General features: G+C 46.5%; 1 protein-coding gene across 1 annotated transcript; it reads left to right on the top strand.

Moving 5' to 3' along the window:
* The first annotated feature begins 497 nt into the window (after positions 1 to 497).
* Positions 498 to 18,058, top strand: DDX55 (DEAD-box helicase 55). Its single transcript, XM_019977751.2, has 14 exons — positions 498 to 657; positions 3,968 to 4,018; positions 4,111 to 4,197; positions 5,565 to 5,656; positions 5,737 to 5,799; positions 8,292 to 8,441; positions 8,997 to 9,186; positions 11,936 to 12,018; positions 13,224 to 13,355; positions 14,155 to 14,247; positions 14,940 to 15,054; positions 15,511 to 15,679; positions 16,626 to 16,921; positions 17,317 to 18,058. The coding sequence occupies exons 1-14, from the start codon at positions 550 to 552 to the stop codon at positions 17,491 to 17,493; spliced, it is 1,806 nt and encodes a 601-aa protein (XP_019833310.2). The 5' UTR covers positions 498 to 549; the 3' UTR covers positions 17,494 to 18,058.
* Positions 18,059 to 18,106: the final 48 nt, after the last annotated feature.

Below are 18,106 nucleotides of genomic sequence, written 5' to 3'. Positions count from 1 at the left end.
TCCTGAATGAATTTTACACGTGCATACAACAATCCAGTGGTGAACACAGGAATAAGATACAGTGTTCTTATTTAGGTATCTGACCTAACTTCATCGGAAGTAAATATTTATTTTGTCCCAAGCAGTGGATCCGCAACATCAGTCTATTTTGCATATCCAGGGCTCTGGGATTGGGGTATATTTCTGTCCACTCCCTCCGGACCTACTGTCGTTTGGCCAGGACGCGGTGTTGTGCTGCCATCTGCCTCCGACCGGCGGGGAGAGTGTGAGAGCCGGGACAAAATCCCTCCCGCCTAAATGCCTCCTCGGTGTGAAAGGCGCCCGGAGCCTAGGTGGTTGCACTGGAAGAATGGCACTACTCCAGCCGGGTTCCCGCCGCCCGCTTTTATTCACCAGAAGTCGGCTTTCCACTCTTCTGTTGCAAAGGCGCCTTTCCCGCCTTCCGGATCTTTGCGAAGGGAGTGCGGTTTCCGGGCGGCTGGCTTGGCGACCGGAAGAGGAAGTGCTCCCGGGAGGCGTCCGGGTAGTAGCTCGGTAGCTGAGCGCACCATGGAGCACGTAACGGAGGGTTCCTGGGAGTCGCTACCGGTGCCGCTGCATCCGCAGGTGCTGAGTGTCTTGCGGGAGCTCGGTTTTCCGTACATGACACCGGTGCAGGTACTCGGCATAGGCCCTGGGGGAGGAGGGCTCTCGGTGCGAAGGGGGCAGGTTGGGAAAGGGAGACTCAGAGCTGGGACTTTTTTGTCATGTCGTCTTTCTTCTTCCCCGACTTGGGTGATGCCTAGCTGGTTAATGATCGCCAGGCAGAGGCGGCAGGTGGCAGCGCGCCTGTACTAGGGTTTTCATAACACTGCTCCTGCATCCGCTCTTAGGTGCTGAGACTTAAGTGCCTGGCTCGAATCCTGCTCCTAAGTGCCTGGTTCCTATCCTAGCCCTGCCCTCTGTAGATCTGTGAGACCTTGAGCAAATGACTTAACCTCTCTGTGCTTCATTTCCTTTCCGTGTGAAATGACGAAAATAGTATTACCTAAGAGTTGTTGTGAGGATTACCTAAGACGATGTTACGGACACTCAGTAAATGTAACCTGTTGTCTTGTTTTGTGGGCTAAGTGAAGTGTCTTGGTCCAGCTCACTCATTTATTCAGCAGTTTCTCCAGGACAAACTGTCAGGTACTCTTTTAGGCTCTGGGGATTTTGCAGTGTTGGTCCTCACTCATGGCCCTTGCTTTTTAATGCAGGAGAGAGAGGAGGGAGTAAAGAAATAAGGTAATTTCAGCTGGTGATCAGTGTTGTGGAGGAGACAGTGACAAAAAAGTACAGGGCAGAAGGTAAGATAGAGGAGGCCTCTTGGAGGAGGTGTCATTAAGCTGATGCCTGAATGAGAAGGAGCCGGCCAAGGGATGACTGGAGGCAGGATATTCCAGCAAAGAGAAATGCCAGTACAAGTGGAATGAGCTTGGAGGAACAGAAAGAAGGCCTTTGTGGCTGGGGCATCATGAGTAGTGTAAGAGATGAGCAAATTGAGTGCTGGCCATGCAGGATCTTACTTGTGGGATCTTGTATTTTATTCGGAATGTAGTGAGAAGCCGTCTTACGTGGGAGGCTGCAGGAAGAGAAGGGCTGTGACTGCTGTGTAGAGTGGACTTTAGGGCAGTAAGAGAAGAAGCGAGGCCATCCACTAGGAGGCCGTTGTCAAGTGAGAGGTGATGGTGGCTTGGAGTAGAGGGGAAGTTGTGGATATTGAAGAGTCGCTTTTGAGAAAGCTTTAGGGTTGCTGACGGACCAGATGTGGGGGTCAGGGAAGAGGAATCTAGAGGGACCGTGAGGTTTCTGTCTTTAGTGACTGGGTGATTGGTGGTATCATTTACTAAGATGAGGAAAGCTAGCAGGGGTAACAGTCTTCAAAGGAAAAATCTAGAGTCCTGTTTTGAAATGTTGAGGTGTGCATAGGCTCCTCAGGAAAGGTGTGGAGGAAGCAGGCAGTGCTGTGTGTCATGCCTTGGGACTGTTGGGCAGAGAGGACCCAGTATTTGCCATAGAGTCTGTGGTCTAAGTGCTGTCCACTATGGTTGCCACTCACTTATGACTATTAAGAACACTTGAAACATGGTGAGTCCAAATTGAGATAAACTCTAAATATAAAAATCTATAATGGATTTTGAGGACTTAGCATGAAAGACAAATGAAAAATGTCTCATTCATTTAAAAAATATCGCCTACACATCAAGCCGACAATATTTTGGATGCTGCTGCTACTGCTGCTACTAAGTCACTTCAGTCGTGTCCGACTCTGTGTGACCCCATAGACGGCAGCCCACCAGGCTCCCCCGTCCCTGGGATTCTCCAGGCAAGAACACTGGAGTGGGTTGCCATTTCTTTCTCCAATGCATGAAAGTGAAAGTGAAGTTGCTCAGTTGTGTCTGACCCTCAGCGACCCCATGGACTGCAGCCTTCCAGGCTCCTCCATCCATGGGATTTTCCAGGCAAGAGTACTGGAGTGGAGTGCCATTGCCTTCTCCGATTTTGGATGATATTAGGTTAAATAAAATATAAATAAAAATTCATTTTGTCTATTTTTGCTTAAAAAAATATATATATATATTTATTTATTCATTTGGCTGCATCAGCTCTTAGTTGCATTATGCAGGATCCTTCATTGTGGGCACAGACTCTCTAGTTGTGGCACACAGACTCCAGACTGTGTGGGCTTCAGTAGCTGTGGTGTGCAGCCTTAGTTGCTCCACAGCATGTGGAATCTTAGTTCCCTGACCAGGAATCAAACCCAGGCCCCTGCATTGCAAGGCGAATTTTAACCACTGGACCACCAGGGGAGTCCCTCTTTTTACTTTTCTTAATGTGGCTACTAGATGAGTATGTGGCTCACATTATATTTCTTTTTTTTTATAACTGATTTACAGTGTTGTGTCAATCTCTGCTATATAGCAAAGTGACTCAGTTTTATACATAGATACATTCTTTTTTAAACATTCTTTTCCATTATGTTTTATCCCAGGAGATTGGATATAGTTCCCTGTGCCATACAGTAGGACCTTGTTGTTTCTCCATTTTTAAATGTGATAGGTTGCATCTATCAATCCCAAATTCCCAGTCCGTCCCCTCCCTCCCCCACTTTTCCTTGGCAACCACGAGTCTGATCTCTTACCATATTTATTTCTGTTGGGCAGCAGTGGTCCATAGCAGAGTTCTCAGTCTCTGCGTTCTTGATATTTTGGACTGGATAATTCTTTGTTATATGAAATGGCTCTGGGTATTGTGGGCTGTTTAACAGCATCTCTGGGCTCTACTTACTGGGTGCTAGAAACAAACCACCCCCTGCTTCCCCTGCCCTGTTCTGACTACTTACAGCATCTCCAGTTATCTTACGATAACTGCCACATGTTCCCTGAGACTTACTTGTGCCGACGCAGTTAGGAAAGTCCTGCATGTGCTGCAGTGGGTGAGCTCAGGCTCTGAGGACCAGGAGTGGAATCCTGGGCGGTGGGCAGGGGGAATCTTTGAAGCCAAGATCTGAGTGTGCTTCAGGTTCAGCTGCTCGTTGCTGCAATCAAAGGGCCAGGCCCCTGGTAAACCTGCGGGTTCTCGGTGGTGTTTATAATGAAAGAGCCCATTTGAGTTGTTATTTTGTGCTATGAGGACAGGAAGGAACCTTAAAACCACTGTCTTTAGCCCCTTCCTGGTCTAGAAAGGAAGAGTAGGTGAGGCAGGGCTAGAACTCAGGACTCCCAACTCCCAGCTCGACTTGCTTCCCCCACACGCCATCTGTGTAGACACCACGCCATGTTACCTGTGACCTTACCACACTGAGGTCCCTGGTGGTGACTGATCAGAATCCCCTTTGCGGTGGGATCCAGTGTGACCAAGGCCAGTGCTGTGTTCCTTGGGCTTTGGGCCTCGTCTGTGGTGTCACGGCATCCCATAACTGGTAATTTGCTGTCTCTCTTTTCAGTCTGCAACTATCCCTCTGTTCATGAAAAACAAAGACATTGCTGCAGAAGCGGTGAGTACGTTATGGCAGTTTAGCCTGTCCTCCCGTTTGCCCTCCAGAACGAACTTGGAGGAAAAGCAAACCATAGCTTCCTCCCCTTTCAGGTCACAGGTAGTGGCAAAACCCTCGCTTTCGTCATCCCCATCGTGGAAATTCTCCTGAGGAGGGAGGAGAAGTTAAAGAAGAGTCAGGTGAGGAGACCAAGCGTTTTATTTTCCCCTAGTCATCAGAGAGTCCACAGTTGAGGAAAAAGCTAGTCAAAAGCTTGAAAAAAGAAGAAAAGTACAGTGTGTGCTAATGACTTGCAGATCCTGTGTTTATGAATTTGGCTGCTCCTTAGCACGTATCTGTAGCTCCCCAGGCAGCAGTCACAATGCTTCCGTGCTCATGCGTGGCCTTGCCTGGGGCAGCGACACTGATGGCACGTTCCCAGCTGCCTTCTCGTTCCTGCTCTCAGACTGTAAACACGGGTCCTTTTCCTGGTCTACGTACTGCTGTGATGTCTTTTCGTGTGTGTGTGTATGTGGTGACTTCACTGCTTAAGATGACCCCCAAACGTAGTGCCGAAGCACTGCTGAGCATTCCTGAGTGCAAGGAGGCTGTGATGAACCTTACGGAGAAAATACATGTTACATAAGCATCATTCAGGCATGCATGATAGTGCTGTGGCTTTGAGGTCAGCATTAATGAATCAACAATGTATATTCAATGAGACACCTTTATTTAATTGAAGTATACTTGACTTAAAAAGTAAGGTGTCTTTAAACAGACATGTGTGTAAAATAAGCTTATGTACTGTTAGGTTGACAAAAACATGACCAGAGGCTCGCAGGAACCTAACCCCACTTCCCTGGGAGGCATGGTCCAATATTTGTAACCATGGTGTCTAGCTGCTTTGTAGAGAACTGACTCTAATTCAGACTACAGCTGACCCTTGAACAACGGGTTTGAGTGGTGTGGGTCCACTTAAGTACAGGTTTTATCAGCAGTGAATAACTATAGGTCTCTGCCAACTGGTAGTTTAATCCCTCCATGTGGAATGGGGTTACAGAGGAATCAAACCAGTTATACCCTGTTACATGGAGGGCCGACTTTAAATTACAGGTGGATTTTCAACTGTGCTTCCCAGGTGACAGTGGTAAAGGATCTGCCTGCCAATGTAGAAGATGCAGGATGTTTAGGTTCAATCCTGGGGTCAGGAAGATCCCCTGGAGGAGGAAATGGCAACCCACTCCAGTATTCTTGCCTAGAAAATCCGATGGACCGAGGAGCCTGATGGGCTCCTGTCCATGGGGTCACAAAAGAGTTGGACACGACTGAACACAAGTACTTTTTTGACTGTGCAAAGAGTTGGTGCCCCTAACTACCCTCTGCCACGCCCTTCATTCAAGATTCAACTCTAGTTGATATGCACTATGGCCACGCACTGCTGGAAAAGCCCAGGAAGTACTGTTTCTCTGGAAACCTTCCTCCGTGAGGTGGAGGGTGCCGGTTGTGGAGTTTCAGCTCTGTAAGCTGCAGGCTCTGCTAATCATGTCCCTTCCTGCCACGTGGTTAGGTGGGCGCCATAATCATCACACCCACGCGAGAGCTGGCTGTTCAGATAGAGGAGGTCCTGTCTCATTTCACGAAGCCCTTCCCACAGTTTAGGTAAGTTGGGGGCAGAGTCCCAAACTTTCAGCCATGGGCTACAATTCCTCCTGACCTCAGAGACCCTTCTCTCATTTCAGCCAGATTCTCTGGATTGGAGGCAGGAATCCTGGAGAAGATGTCACCAGATTTAAGGAGCTTGGGTGAGTTGCCTTGCTGCTTTGCTTGCTCTTGACATTGAACTTGATGCATGATCAAGACCTAACTGGAAATGCCCCCTTCAGTCACCCCCCTCCCTATAAAAAGTTTTTTCTTCCTGCCAACCTCCCATTTTGCTCACTGGTTAATGGTCTTGTCTCTCCCGAGGTGGTCCCTGACCTCGCCTTGAGCCCCAGATAATCCACTTGTCTCCCTGGCATCTGACTGGCATCTCACAGCTTTTGCGGAAACCTCTAAAACAAGAGCTTGGAATTTTCATCCCTAAACTTGTACCTCATGTGGCATTTCCTATTCACCTTTCCCCTGTATGCCTCCTGAGGTCAGGGAGTCAGCCTTGACTCCTTACCGTCCCCACATCCCCCCTCTCAGTTAACCGTCACCAGATCCTTGGCATTTTCTCTCTGAAGCACATCTCTTAACTGGTCAACTTTTCCATCACCACCTCTTCTGCTCGTTTCGCCCCTGAACTCTAGGAACTGCTCTTTCTTTCTCTCCTGTGTGTTTCTTTACCTTTTTAAAAAATTAATTTGTTTATTATTTATTTTTGGCTGCTTGGGATCTTAGTTGTAGCACACAGGCTCTCTAGTTGTGGTTCGAGGGCTCAGTTGTCCTGCTGGCATGTGGGATCTTAGTTCCCCAACCAGGAATCGAACCCATGTTCCCTGGATTGCACAGTGGATTCTTAACCAAGGACCCCCAGGGAAGTCCCTCTGCTCTGTCTCTACTGTTAGCCCCTGGTTATCCACTCTCCACATAGCCACCAGAGTGCCAGTCAGGTCGTGTCCCTCACTGAAAGCGCTTCAGTGGCCCCTGCTGGCCCTTAGGATGGGTCCTGATGTTGGTGTGGGTACCCTGTGCTGCCGCGCTCTCCCAGTCTGCCCTGCTTGAGCTGGCTTTCTCCCAGGTATTGTACGTGCCCGGCTCCTTTGCATCCCCAGGCGGCTCATGAAAGTCGGGGTGGTGGTAGTCTCGCAGCATTTTACCTTCAGGGCCTAACAAGGAGCGGAGCATACAGCAAGTGTTTACTAAACATTTAGAATAAATGTTTGAATACACGATGGCAGTCAGCCTGTGGCATTGTATTGTCCCACTATGACTAATAGTTTGTAATGAGCAGCAATAGATTTTGTGCCCAGATTGTCAGTGAATTCTTGATAAAGAAAACTCCTTTTCTATAGCGCTCACTGTGTCCAGCTACAATGGGAGATGCTTTGCAGTGGCGGGGAACAGACTTGAGTTCCTACAGGAGTCGGAGGAAAATATAAACATCTGAAGTACGGCTGGGTGGGGATTGGGAGAAACTGGCTAGTTTATGCCCGAATACTCATCTCCAGCTGACATGTTGCTGCAGGACTCTGTATTGCCAGGTTTTTAATTTTTTGTAGTCCAGATTTTTTTTTAACTTTTGCGTGTAATTCACATTAAAAAAATAATAACTTTCCTGCAGGGACCCAGTCTGTGGGGAGGCTGCATTTGGCCCTAAGTCTGCCAGTTTGTGATCTTTACATAAAATTGTCTCTAGTTCTGTTGACATTCACATTTTATAGGTGAGTGACCTGGGGCCTAAAGAAGTCGAATAAATCCAGGGTCCTTTCAGTAAAGGCCCGGATAGTAATTATTTTAGCTTCGTCAGTCACACAGTCGGGGTCATTACAGCTCCCCTCTGCTGTTAGTGTGTGAAAGCCTCCAGAGGCAACCCATGAATGAAGGAGGATGCAGAGTCACAGAAACAGTGGAGGCCAGATTTGGCCGAATGGTGTTTGCTGAGCCCTGCCCTCAATCTCCGGAGAAGGCAATGGCACCCCACTCCAGTACTCTTGCCTGGAAAACCCCATGGATGGAGGAGCCTGGTAGGCTGCAGTCCATGGGGTCACTAAGAGTCAGACATGACTGAGCGACTTCACTTTCACTTTTCACTTTCATGCATTGGGGAAGGAAATGGCAACCCACTCCAGTGTTCTTGCCTGGAGAGTCCCAGGGACGGAGAAGCCTTGTGGGCTGCCATCTATGGGGTCGCACAGAGTCGGACACGACTGAAGCGACTTAGCAGCAACAGCAGCAGCCCTCAATCTCAGCCTGTAAGTCAGACCTGTCCCCTCATGGCGCAGCCTTCTCCTCCCACTCTGGTGGTCTCCCTTCTCGTCTGTGGGATTTTAGATGACATTTTTGGAGGGATAGGGCTTCCCAGGTGAGGCAGTGTTAAAGAATCCACCTGCCAATGCAGGAGATGCAGGAGACTGGGGTTCGATCCCTGGATGGGGAAGATCCCCTGGAGAAGGGAATGGCAACCCACTACAGTATTCTTGCCTGGGAAATCCCATGGACAGAGGAGCCTGGTGGGCTATAGTTCATGGGGTCGTAAAAGAGTGGGACATGACTGAGCCCTCATGCACAGGGGGATACAGCAATTGTGTTTGGAATCACAAAGGTCCCTGAGATTCACTGAGTGCAATAAATGTTAACTTTCTTTTCCTAGTGGGAACATCATCGTGGCAACCCCAGGCCGCCTGGAGGACATGTTCCGAAGGAAGGCTGAGGGCCTCGATCTGGCCGGCTGCGTGAGGTCCCTGGAGGTCCTGGTATTGGATGAAGCAGACAGGCTTCTGGACATGGGTTTCGAGACAAGGTACTGAAGTTTGGACTTAATGGGTGTTGGGTGACACAGGGTGGAAAGGACCCCAAGGTGGAATTCCTTTATCACTTGGTGACTATATCTGTTAGCTGCACTGGAATTTCATTAGATTGTTTGATCCATCAAATTCTCCCACACTGTTTAAATTTCAGTTGTTCTTTGATGCATTTTCCTTCATGGCTCTTTAAAAGTTTTTGTGTGTTTTAAAGAATTAAATAGCTTTATTGGGATCCAATTCATGTTACACAGTTTGCTCAATTAAATAGTGTGCAGCTCGATAGTTTTTAGTCTCAAAAAGTTTTGTTTTAATTTAACTCTTTTAATTGTCCCATTATAAGAGTTCACTTATATGTTTATATTGAAGAAACGTTGGGAAAATAAGAGTATAAAAAAGAAATAAAGATCACCCATAATCTCATCTCCCAGTAATAGCTACTGTAAATATTGTTATGCTTTCCAGTCTTCTACAATACCTGTTTAGTATCATAAAACACCCTTTGTTCCTTATGCTGACAAGTAAGGGGTTAAGATGAGCCCTTCTGTTTTTAGCATAAACACCATCCTGGAGTTTTTGCCGAAGCAGAGGAGAACGGGCCTTTTCTCGGCCACTCAGACCCAGGAGGTGGAGAACCTGGTGAGAGCTGGCCTGCGGAACCCCGTGCGCATCTCGGTGAAGGAGAAGGGCGTGGCGGCCAGCAGCACCCAGAAGACCCCTTCCCGCCTGGAGAACCACTACATGGTGAGCGCCGGGTGTCCGCACTGACCCCTGCCGGCCAGTGACGACGAGGGCTGCGGTTCACAGTGTTGTTTACCTGAGATTGAAATTTTTTCAACAGTGGTTCTGAAGTGTTCTCACAAAAAACTGAAAAGATGAAGTGAAGTGATAGGTGTATTAACTTGATTATGACAGTCATTTCACTGTGTGTATGTACGTTAAGTCATCACATTGTACACCTTAAACATATATTACTACATGTATGTATTTTTACTATATAAATGTGCTTAAATATATACAATTTTTATTTGCCAGTTGTACCTCAGTAAAGCTGGAAAAAAGTAGAACCAGTATTGTTAGTCAAAGCAGTTTACTGAAAAAATTACCAGTTTTTTTGATTCGTACTACTTTCAATAAGCTTAGTTCCATTTTTCCTTTGAAATGATCAGCAATAAGAATTGTTTGAACAGCTTGTTAGATTTTCAAGTAAGTAAGTTTTTACTTATTTGAAAAATGATTTTCAAGTACTTTTTTCTTAACTTTCACTGTTTGTATGTTTTATAATATGATATACCATGTTCCCACTAATATATGTTAACTCTTAGCAGTTAAAACAAAAAGCAAGCAAAAATTAATAATGATGAGTGCTCTATGGATTAGCTTTCAGTTTTCTAGGTAACTAAGTCTGTAAAATGATACCCTGAGGCACATTTGGAAGTGCAGTACTTGGGGCAGGGCTGGGATACGTGGTATATGTGATGATACTTGTCATTCAGCAAGTAAATGAATAAGTAAGTTAACATGGGCATAACTGTGTTTTAAGCATACTCTCCAGGGATGGTGTCCTTGGGCCTCCTACCCCCAAGTGATCAAACTTTTTGACATGTGCATAGCGTGTGCTGGGTACAGGTGTGGGACACACTGGGTTCCCGGCCCGTCAGTATGAGCCTGAGTTAGAGAAGGGCACAGCCCGACGAGCAGCTCAAACACAAAACCTAATGATGGACTCTCTGAAGGAGCCTTTTTGGGTGACTATTCTGCTCTGGAACCTAAATGTTTGGTGTGTTCATTTTGCAGCTAGGAGTTGCTCAGTTTAGCTTCCCTGGTGGCTCAGATGGTAAAGCGTCTGCCTGCAATGTGGGAGACCCAGGTTTAATCCCTGGGTTGGGAAGATCCCCTGGAGAAGGAAATGGCAACCCACTCCAGTACTTTCCTGGAAAATCTCATGGATGGAGGAGCCCGGCAGGCTGCAGTCCATGGGGTCGCAAAGAGTCAGACACGACTGAGCAACTTCACTTTCACTTTCTTTCAATTTGCAGCAGTAAATCGTAGCTGCTGCTGCCCTTCCTCACCAGGCAGCGGGAGGGCTTTTCGGAATGTGATTTTTAGTAGTGAGTCCCCTCCTTCTGTCCTCTCTGGTCACTGGCTCAAGCCAGGAGGCATCTAGAGAGGATGGTCAGCCAGGGTGGCCAGGCCAGTGTCCCTGCTTGACAGGGCACATCTATATTGTCAGCCAGGGAACAGGGTTTTTCTTTTGGCCGAGAGGGGCTCCCTAGCTCCTGAGCACGGTGACGTGTTTGCAGAGAAAGTGGGCCGTTTCCAAACCAGTGTCCCTAGTGCTGGGGACTGTAAGGGCGATGAGGTTGCCGTTCTTTGTGTCAGTTCTTGGAGGGTCTGGGGGTAGGCGGGTCAAGGCAGAAGAGTTTGCAAATCAGAAAACTGCCTCTGGTGCAGCTGTCGGGAGGATGTTTTTGAAATCAGACTGGAGGTGTTATACTTGGTGCTGCTGTTTCCGCTTGCAGCCAGGCTGGTAAAGTTGGGCGGCCGGCTCTTCCTAGGGGAGAGAGGAGGCCGTGGACGGTGAGGTGGTTAAGAGCAGGGGCGCAAGGGCAAGGCCGCCCAGGCGTGCAGCTCGGCTTTGTTCCTTCCTAACCGAACCAGGTGGACTTACAGTTCATCACCAGTGAAATGGGGGCTCGGGGAGCACCCACTTCATAGGGTTGCTGTGAGGGTTGGTTTATTAAAACACATGAAGGTTTTAGGCCAGTGCTTAGTATGTAGTACGTACTAATAGATTAGCTTTGGAACCCACTGTGGCTGCTGTTGCATTCTGCTCTTTTGCATTCATTTAAGCAACTGCATTTAGAAATGTCTGAGTGTGTGAGAAAGAAATTCCAAATTGAGGATTTGGTTTTAGTATTAATAAAAATAGGGGGAATGCATTCAGGTGGATTTACATGTATTTAATTCGGGAGCCTGAAAGGAGCTCCGGTCTGTCTCCATGGAGGTCTGTGAAGTAATTCTGTGCAGTCCATTCTGGAAATCTTTGTTAACCTCAGAGCAGTGATTTCTGAACATGGCCATGCCTGAGAATCTCACGGGTGCTGTTAAATAATACTGACCCTTGGGTCCAATTCCAGAGCTGCGATCTGTGGTCTTTAGGCTGTATCTGAGGACCTGTATTGTAAAGCCCTCCCCTGGGGGTGGTGTTACGGCCAGCATGGTGCTGTTGGCATGTTGGGGTTTGGGAGGTACTTACTGCACTGAGTGACTTGCTATCCTCAGTTACATGATTATGTGATTTAATATGTGACAGCAGCAGGGGCTGATGTTAATTCTGAGCTCAGTGGACTGAGTAACATCCTGGTGAAAGTCTTCCTCTTCATGGAGGCAGTTAGAGTCCTTAAAATTTAAGGCCCAAACTGAAAATAGTTGTGGGGTTGTTTTTATTGTCAGCAAATTGTCTTGATCGGTTTTCCTTTTTATTTTGCAGGTCTGTAAGGCAGATGAGAAATTTAATCAACTGGTACATTTTCTTCGAAATCATAAGCAGGAGAAACATCTGGTCTTCTTCAGGTAATCCTTCTGGGGTTTAACTACACCTGGAATGTGCATGAGCGTGCAGCCTTCAGTTTTGGAATTCCTTTTAGGTTGGTCCTCTGTTAGAAGTGTGTTTAACTGCAAGTGACTGAAAACCCAACTTCTGCAGCTCAAGCAGGAGGGGTTTATTTTTCTCCTGTAAAAAGAAGTCCAGAGGTAGGCAGTTCCTAACATTGGTTTCTGTTTCAGCAACATCAAGGCCAGTGTTTCTGTGTCTTGGCCTTTCCTTCCTGTAGGTCAGCTCTAGTTTTGAGATGACCACTGTGACAACCCCTGTCACATCTTCACTGGAAGCAGATAAAAGAGGAAAGGCAGGGGGAAGGGCAGTACTTGCTATATTTGATTCTTAATCAGAAAAAGGAAAGGCTTTCCCAGACAACACCTGCCCCTGACCCTGGCTGACTTCTGCTTTCATTGCATGGGCCAAAGATGGGTCACCTGGCCGCCCCTCACTGTGAGAGGTGGATAATGAGTGGGCAGCTGTCCCAGCCTCTGCAGTAGCGGGAGGTGAGGGAGGAAGTGGTTGGGATGCTGTTTAATCAGCCAGCCTAGTGTCTGCCACGCTGGGGTATGTCCTGTTGTCAGAGTGCGTGCATTCTTGGGCTGTTCTTTCCTCCATATATACCTACAGTGGTGTTCTTTGGCATACCCAAAGAATTTCATGTTTCTTTTCCACCCATCATTTCACCAATAAAATGCAGTAACTATATTGACCCATAGAAATACAACCTGATTCTCTCTCTCTCTCTCTCTCTCACACACACACGCAGCTGAAACAAAGATTTCACAGGACTGCACTCGGCTAGGTGGGAGGCATTCTGATGCTTTCTTTTCTGTTCTGCTCTGATTTTTAAAAAATGCTGGTCCAGACTCACTAATTGATTTTAGGACCCATTAGATTACTTTCAGGATCTGTGGGTTGTGGCCCTTCGTGTGTAAAACTGCATCCTTATATATGATGTGACTTGTGGAAAACGGTGGGGAATCCGGCAGCGGTCACTTGGCACAGATCTTTAAAAATTTTTTATTTTGGCTGTGTTGGGTCTTTGTTGCAACACATGGCCTTTCTCTAGTTGTGGTGGGCAGGGTTCTCTTATTGTGGCGTGAGGGCTCAGTTGCCCCACAGCATGTGGAATCTTAGTTCTCCGACCAGGGATCAAACGTCCTGTCTCCTCTCCTAGCACCTGCGCCTGTGTGGAATACTACGGAAAGGCTCTGGAGACCCTGGTGAAGGGTGTGAAGATAATGTGCATTCACGGAAAGATGAAATACAAGCGAAATAAGATCTTCATGGAGTTCCGCAAATTGCAGAGGTGGGTTGGCTTCCCTGGCCATGGCAGATCTCCAGCCTCTCTGCTCTTCTGCAGTTGCTCTGCCTCTAGACCTTCTTGTGTGTGGGAACCCTCTTCCTCTATAACCTGGTTATCATGTCTTCTCCCCCCACCCTCTGTCCTGAGCCCATTACACTTGGCTGCGCTGACTGCCTTCTTTGTCAACTTCCCTGCTCAATTGTAAGCTCCATGAGAACCGGAACCTGTGTGTTATGTTCATTCTTGGATTCCCCACTATCCGGCCCAGGATGGGAGAAACCCATTGAAGGTTCCAGGTTGACTACACTATAGGAAAGCTGTGTCTCTGGACACTGTAACTTGACTTTGTGCATAGAAATAATACTTTTCTGTTTTTCTTGACCACCAAACATTCTGGCTATATTAAAAACAATCTTTTAGGCAAAATGATAGACTTGATGATTACACCTCAGTATGAGAGGGAAAATTTCATTTTTTTTTTTAAATGGCTGCGAAGGATTAGACCAAATACAGTGTTTTTGAATTTTTTTTCTTCCCCAGTCGAAATATGCTAGTTAAAAAATCTTTTCATTATTTTTCATTCATCTTTTCATTATCTCCCCATCTCTTTACAAATTTCACTGAGAACTTGTGAAGTCCTAGAGATTCTTGGGAGGAGGAAAAATCAAAATGTTATTACTATATACTTGCTTCCGTGAGATTCTGCAATCTGTTTTTACTGTCATCTTCAAATTAGTAACAACTGCTTGATGGTGGGGAAATGGTGGTCTCCCTACTCAGCTGGTGTTTTCTTATTTTCTAGTGGGATTTTAGTGTGCACTGACGTGATGGCCCGAGGAATAGATATTCCTGAAGTAAACTGGGTTTTGCAGTATGATCCTCCCAGTAATGCCAGGTACAGAGAACGTTCCTTGCTCTGTCTAGGAATCTAGTCTTAATGAAATAGGAATCGTGAGGAAGGTAAAGATGATGGTTGTCAAAACGTTATGAAATAGCAAAAGTCAGGGAACTGCTGCGTTATCACCGGTAGGTTAGTAGTGATGCTGTATTGTATTTTCAGATACTTTTTAAAGTTCTTGCAGAAAGGCACATGAATAGAGTGTTTAAAGGAAAACAATATATATACTACATACGGAGATTTCAGTTATTCTGAGAGCAAGCATATATTTCTAGGAAATGCCTCCAAACATAGGAAAATGCCTGTAAATACGAACTCTTAAGCAATACTTGTTAATTCTGGGTGGAGTTAGGGGTCAGACTCAAAAATCACTTACATTTTCTCTTTTATATTACTTTTCATTGTTTCCCAAATTTTCCGCTGGGACCACGTCTTCCTACCTGTATCATCAGATGGGCATACATTTACAGGTTTTATAGTTGACATTAAATGTCTAAGAGATTGCTCTCTGGTCTGCAGTGTGTATATTTAATCGCCAGCTCTTCTCTAACTAGTAAGTGGCAGGGTTGGGATGAGGCGTGGAGTTGGGCGGCTCCTGGTGTCACTTTAGGCGCATCAGCTGCGTGGCCACAGGCCAGTGCTCTGCTGAGCTGTCAGGTGGTGAGTGTCCCCGCCCCGTGTTGTTCCAGTGCCTTCGTGCATCGCTGTGGCCGCACAGCCCGCATCGGCCATGGCGGCAGTGCGCTCGTGTTTCTCCTTCCCATGGAAGAGTCATACATCAGCTTCCTTGCAATTAACCAAAAAGTAAGCTGTCTTTTTTTCTGTGGAATTCCCAAAGCCAGGGTAGTTGGAAAAGTTCTTTTCCAGAAAGTGGTCCAGAATGTAGATTAGGGGCTGGGCTGGCGGTGTCAGTGCGGGAACCTGTCTACAGCTTTATAAAAGGCTGTGGAGAGGCTCCGGGGGGGGTCCATTGCTGGCCCCAGCTGAGCGTCATTACTCAGGAACACAGACCTATGTTACCATATTTTCCAACCGGAAATCAGGATTGTTACGTAAAATCTGATTTTAAACTTTGCTTTAAAAAATTTAAAATACTTTCTGGACCAAGTAAAATACTTGGGTTGGATTTGGGCTTCAAAGCCTCCACTGGATAAGATTAAAATGAGTGGTTTTGCCTTTGATTTTACTGGCACTGGCTCTGTTGGGATAGCCTTAGGGGAGGTGGTCCCAGCCAGAAGTGACAATGTGGTCCCTGTGCAGTGCCCCCTGCAGGAGATGAAACTCCAGAAGAACACAGCTGACCTCCTTCCAAAGCTCAAGGCCATGGCCCTGGGTGACAGAGCTGTGTTTGAGAAGGGCATGAAAGCTTTTGTGTCATACGTCCAGGCTTATGCCAAGCACGAGTGCAACCTCATCTTCAGATTAAAGGGTAAGTTTGATCTGCTCACCATCTGAAACATTTGACGGTTTTTCCAAGTATTAAGGCAATGGCACCCCACTCCAGTACTCTTGCCTGGAAGGTCCCATGGATGGAGGAGCCTGGTAGGCTGCAGTCCATGGGGTCGCTGAGGGTCGGGCGCGACTCAGCAACTTCACTTTCACTTTTCATTTTCATGCGTTGGAGAAGGAAATGGCAACCCACTCCAGTGTTCTTGCCTGGAGAATCCCAGGGACGGGGGAGCCTGGTGGGCTGCTGTCTATGGGGTTGCACAGAGTCGGACATGACTGAAGTGACTTAGCAATAGCAACAGCACAAGTATTACAAATATGAAGGGCTTTCCAGGTGGCGCTGGTGGTAAAGAACCTGCCTGCCAATGCTGGAGACATGAGAGACGTGGGTTGGATCGCTGGGTTGGGAAGATCCCCTGGATGAGGAAATTGCAACCTACTCCAGTATTCTTGCCTGGAGAATCACATGGACAGAGGAGCCTGGTGGGCTACAGTCCATGGAGTCATAGAGTTGGATACCACTTAGCAGCTGAGCACGTGTGTTGAGCACAAATATGAAACTGCTTTGTCTTAGGTCCATGTCAGGGTTAATGTTTTCCAAGCATTTAAAAAAAAGTCTTTCTGAGACTTACCTGGCCTGGACTCTGAGCTTCCACTGCAGGGGGTAGGGGTTCGAGCCCTGGTCAGGGAACTAAGATCCTGCATGCTGTGTGGCATAGCCTCCCCAAAAATAAAAATAAAAGTCCTCCTTGGGTTTGACTAGGTACTGCCTGCTGAGTTTTCTTTTAGTAAAAATGTAATTAATTCTAATTAAAATGAGTCCACTGGATCACATAGAAAAAATTCCATTGCTATGAATATTCTGTTGGTTGATGCTTACAGTCCTGTTTCGGGTGTGCTAACTCTTGATGTTTTGGTTTAATCAGACCTTGATTTTGCTAGTCTTGCTCGAGGTTTTGCCCTGCTGAGGATGCCCAAGATGCCAGAGCTGAGAGGAAAGCAGTTTCCAGATTTCGTGCCTGTGGATGTCAACACAGACACCATTCCATTTAAAGACAAAATCAGAGAAAAGCAGAGGCAGAAGCAATTATTGGAGCAGCAAAGAAAAGAGAAAACAGAAAATGATGGGAGAAGAAAATTCATAAAAAATAAAGCTTGGTCAAAGCAGAAGGCCAAAAAGGAAAAGAAGAAGAAACTGACTGAAAAAAGGAAAAGGGAAGAGGTAAAACTGGCAATTTTTAAACTTAAATACTTAGAATTCTGAACAAATCTCACAGAAGTGTAGTGTATAGTGCCTTCTAATAGGAACTGCATAGACTCTTAGATTTTTGTTCTCTCTAGGTGGCTTGGGTTGGGGAATGTGCTGTTCGTGAAAGCTGATCTAAGAGCATGTAGTTCCTGATTGATTAAAAAGTGCTGGTTTGGGGCTTCTCTGGCAGTCCAGCGGTTAGGACTCTGCACTTTCACTGCCGAGGGGCCCAGATTCAGTCTCTGGTTGGGGAACTAGAATTCCACAAGCCTCCTAGAGCGGCCAAAAAATCCCCCAAATTTTGCTGGTTTCACTTAGAACACTGTTGCTGAGAAATTCAGTAGCTTGTTGGTCTCTTCTGCCCTCAGGGTTCTGATATGGAAGATGAAGACATGGAGGAACTTCTGAATGACACAAGGCTCTTGAAAAAGTTTAAAAAAGGCAAAATTACTGAAGAAGAATTTGAGAAGGGGCTGTTGACAAGTGGCAAAAGATCAACGAACAAAGCAGATTTGGAGATCTCAGATTTGGAAGATGCCTGCTGATTCCCGCCCCTCAGGTGAAATGCACAGGAGTGCGGAATGCGGGGAGCTGGCCCCCACTCGGCAGACAGCTCGAGCTTCCTTCTACTGAACATCAGAACTTCAGCAGCTGTCGGGAGCTGCTGTTGCAGAAACGGCAAATGTGAGGGGTTTCACGCTTGTGAGCATTTTACTAAAAACATACCAGCCTTGAAGTCTAAGAGAAGAAAACGTAAATTTACGTAACTGTAAATAATAGATGTCAATATTTATTTTGATGGGTTACTTAAAGAGCTCATATTTCAGTGGCTATTTTATACTTATTAAACTTATTTAATATAAAGCTACTGAAGTAGATTTGAGAGCCTTTAACAGTTACTCAGTGTTTTCCGGCACCTGATCTCCCTTCCCTGGGTGTCTTCACCTCTGGACTCGCGGTTTTCTCTTTGATGTACTGCACTGAACACCCACACAGCCCGTAGTACCGTTTTATTGGTGAGTATATGAAAAAGCAGTAGCAAGTCATTCTGGGAAAGAAAATGATTACACCTCCTGTTGAATAAACTGTAGTTCTAATCCACTGCCGTAAGTACATGAAGGTGGCTGCCTAGTGTCTTTACCAAGGTGGACAGCACAT

Source organism: Bos indicus, chromosome 17 (genome assembly GCF_029378745.1).
Source record: "Bos indicus isolate NIAB-ARS_2022 breed Sahiwal x Tharparkar chromosome 17, NIAB-ARS_B.indTharparkar_mat_pri_1.0, whole genome shotgun sequence".
NCBI classification, from domain to species: domain Eukaryota; kingdom Metazoa; phylum Chordata; class Mammalia; order Artiodactyla; family Bovidae; genus Bos; species Bos indicus.
Note: the sequence above shows the minus strand (reverse complement) of the source record. Positions and strands in the feature narration are given on the sequence as shown.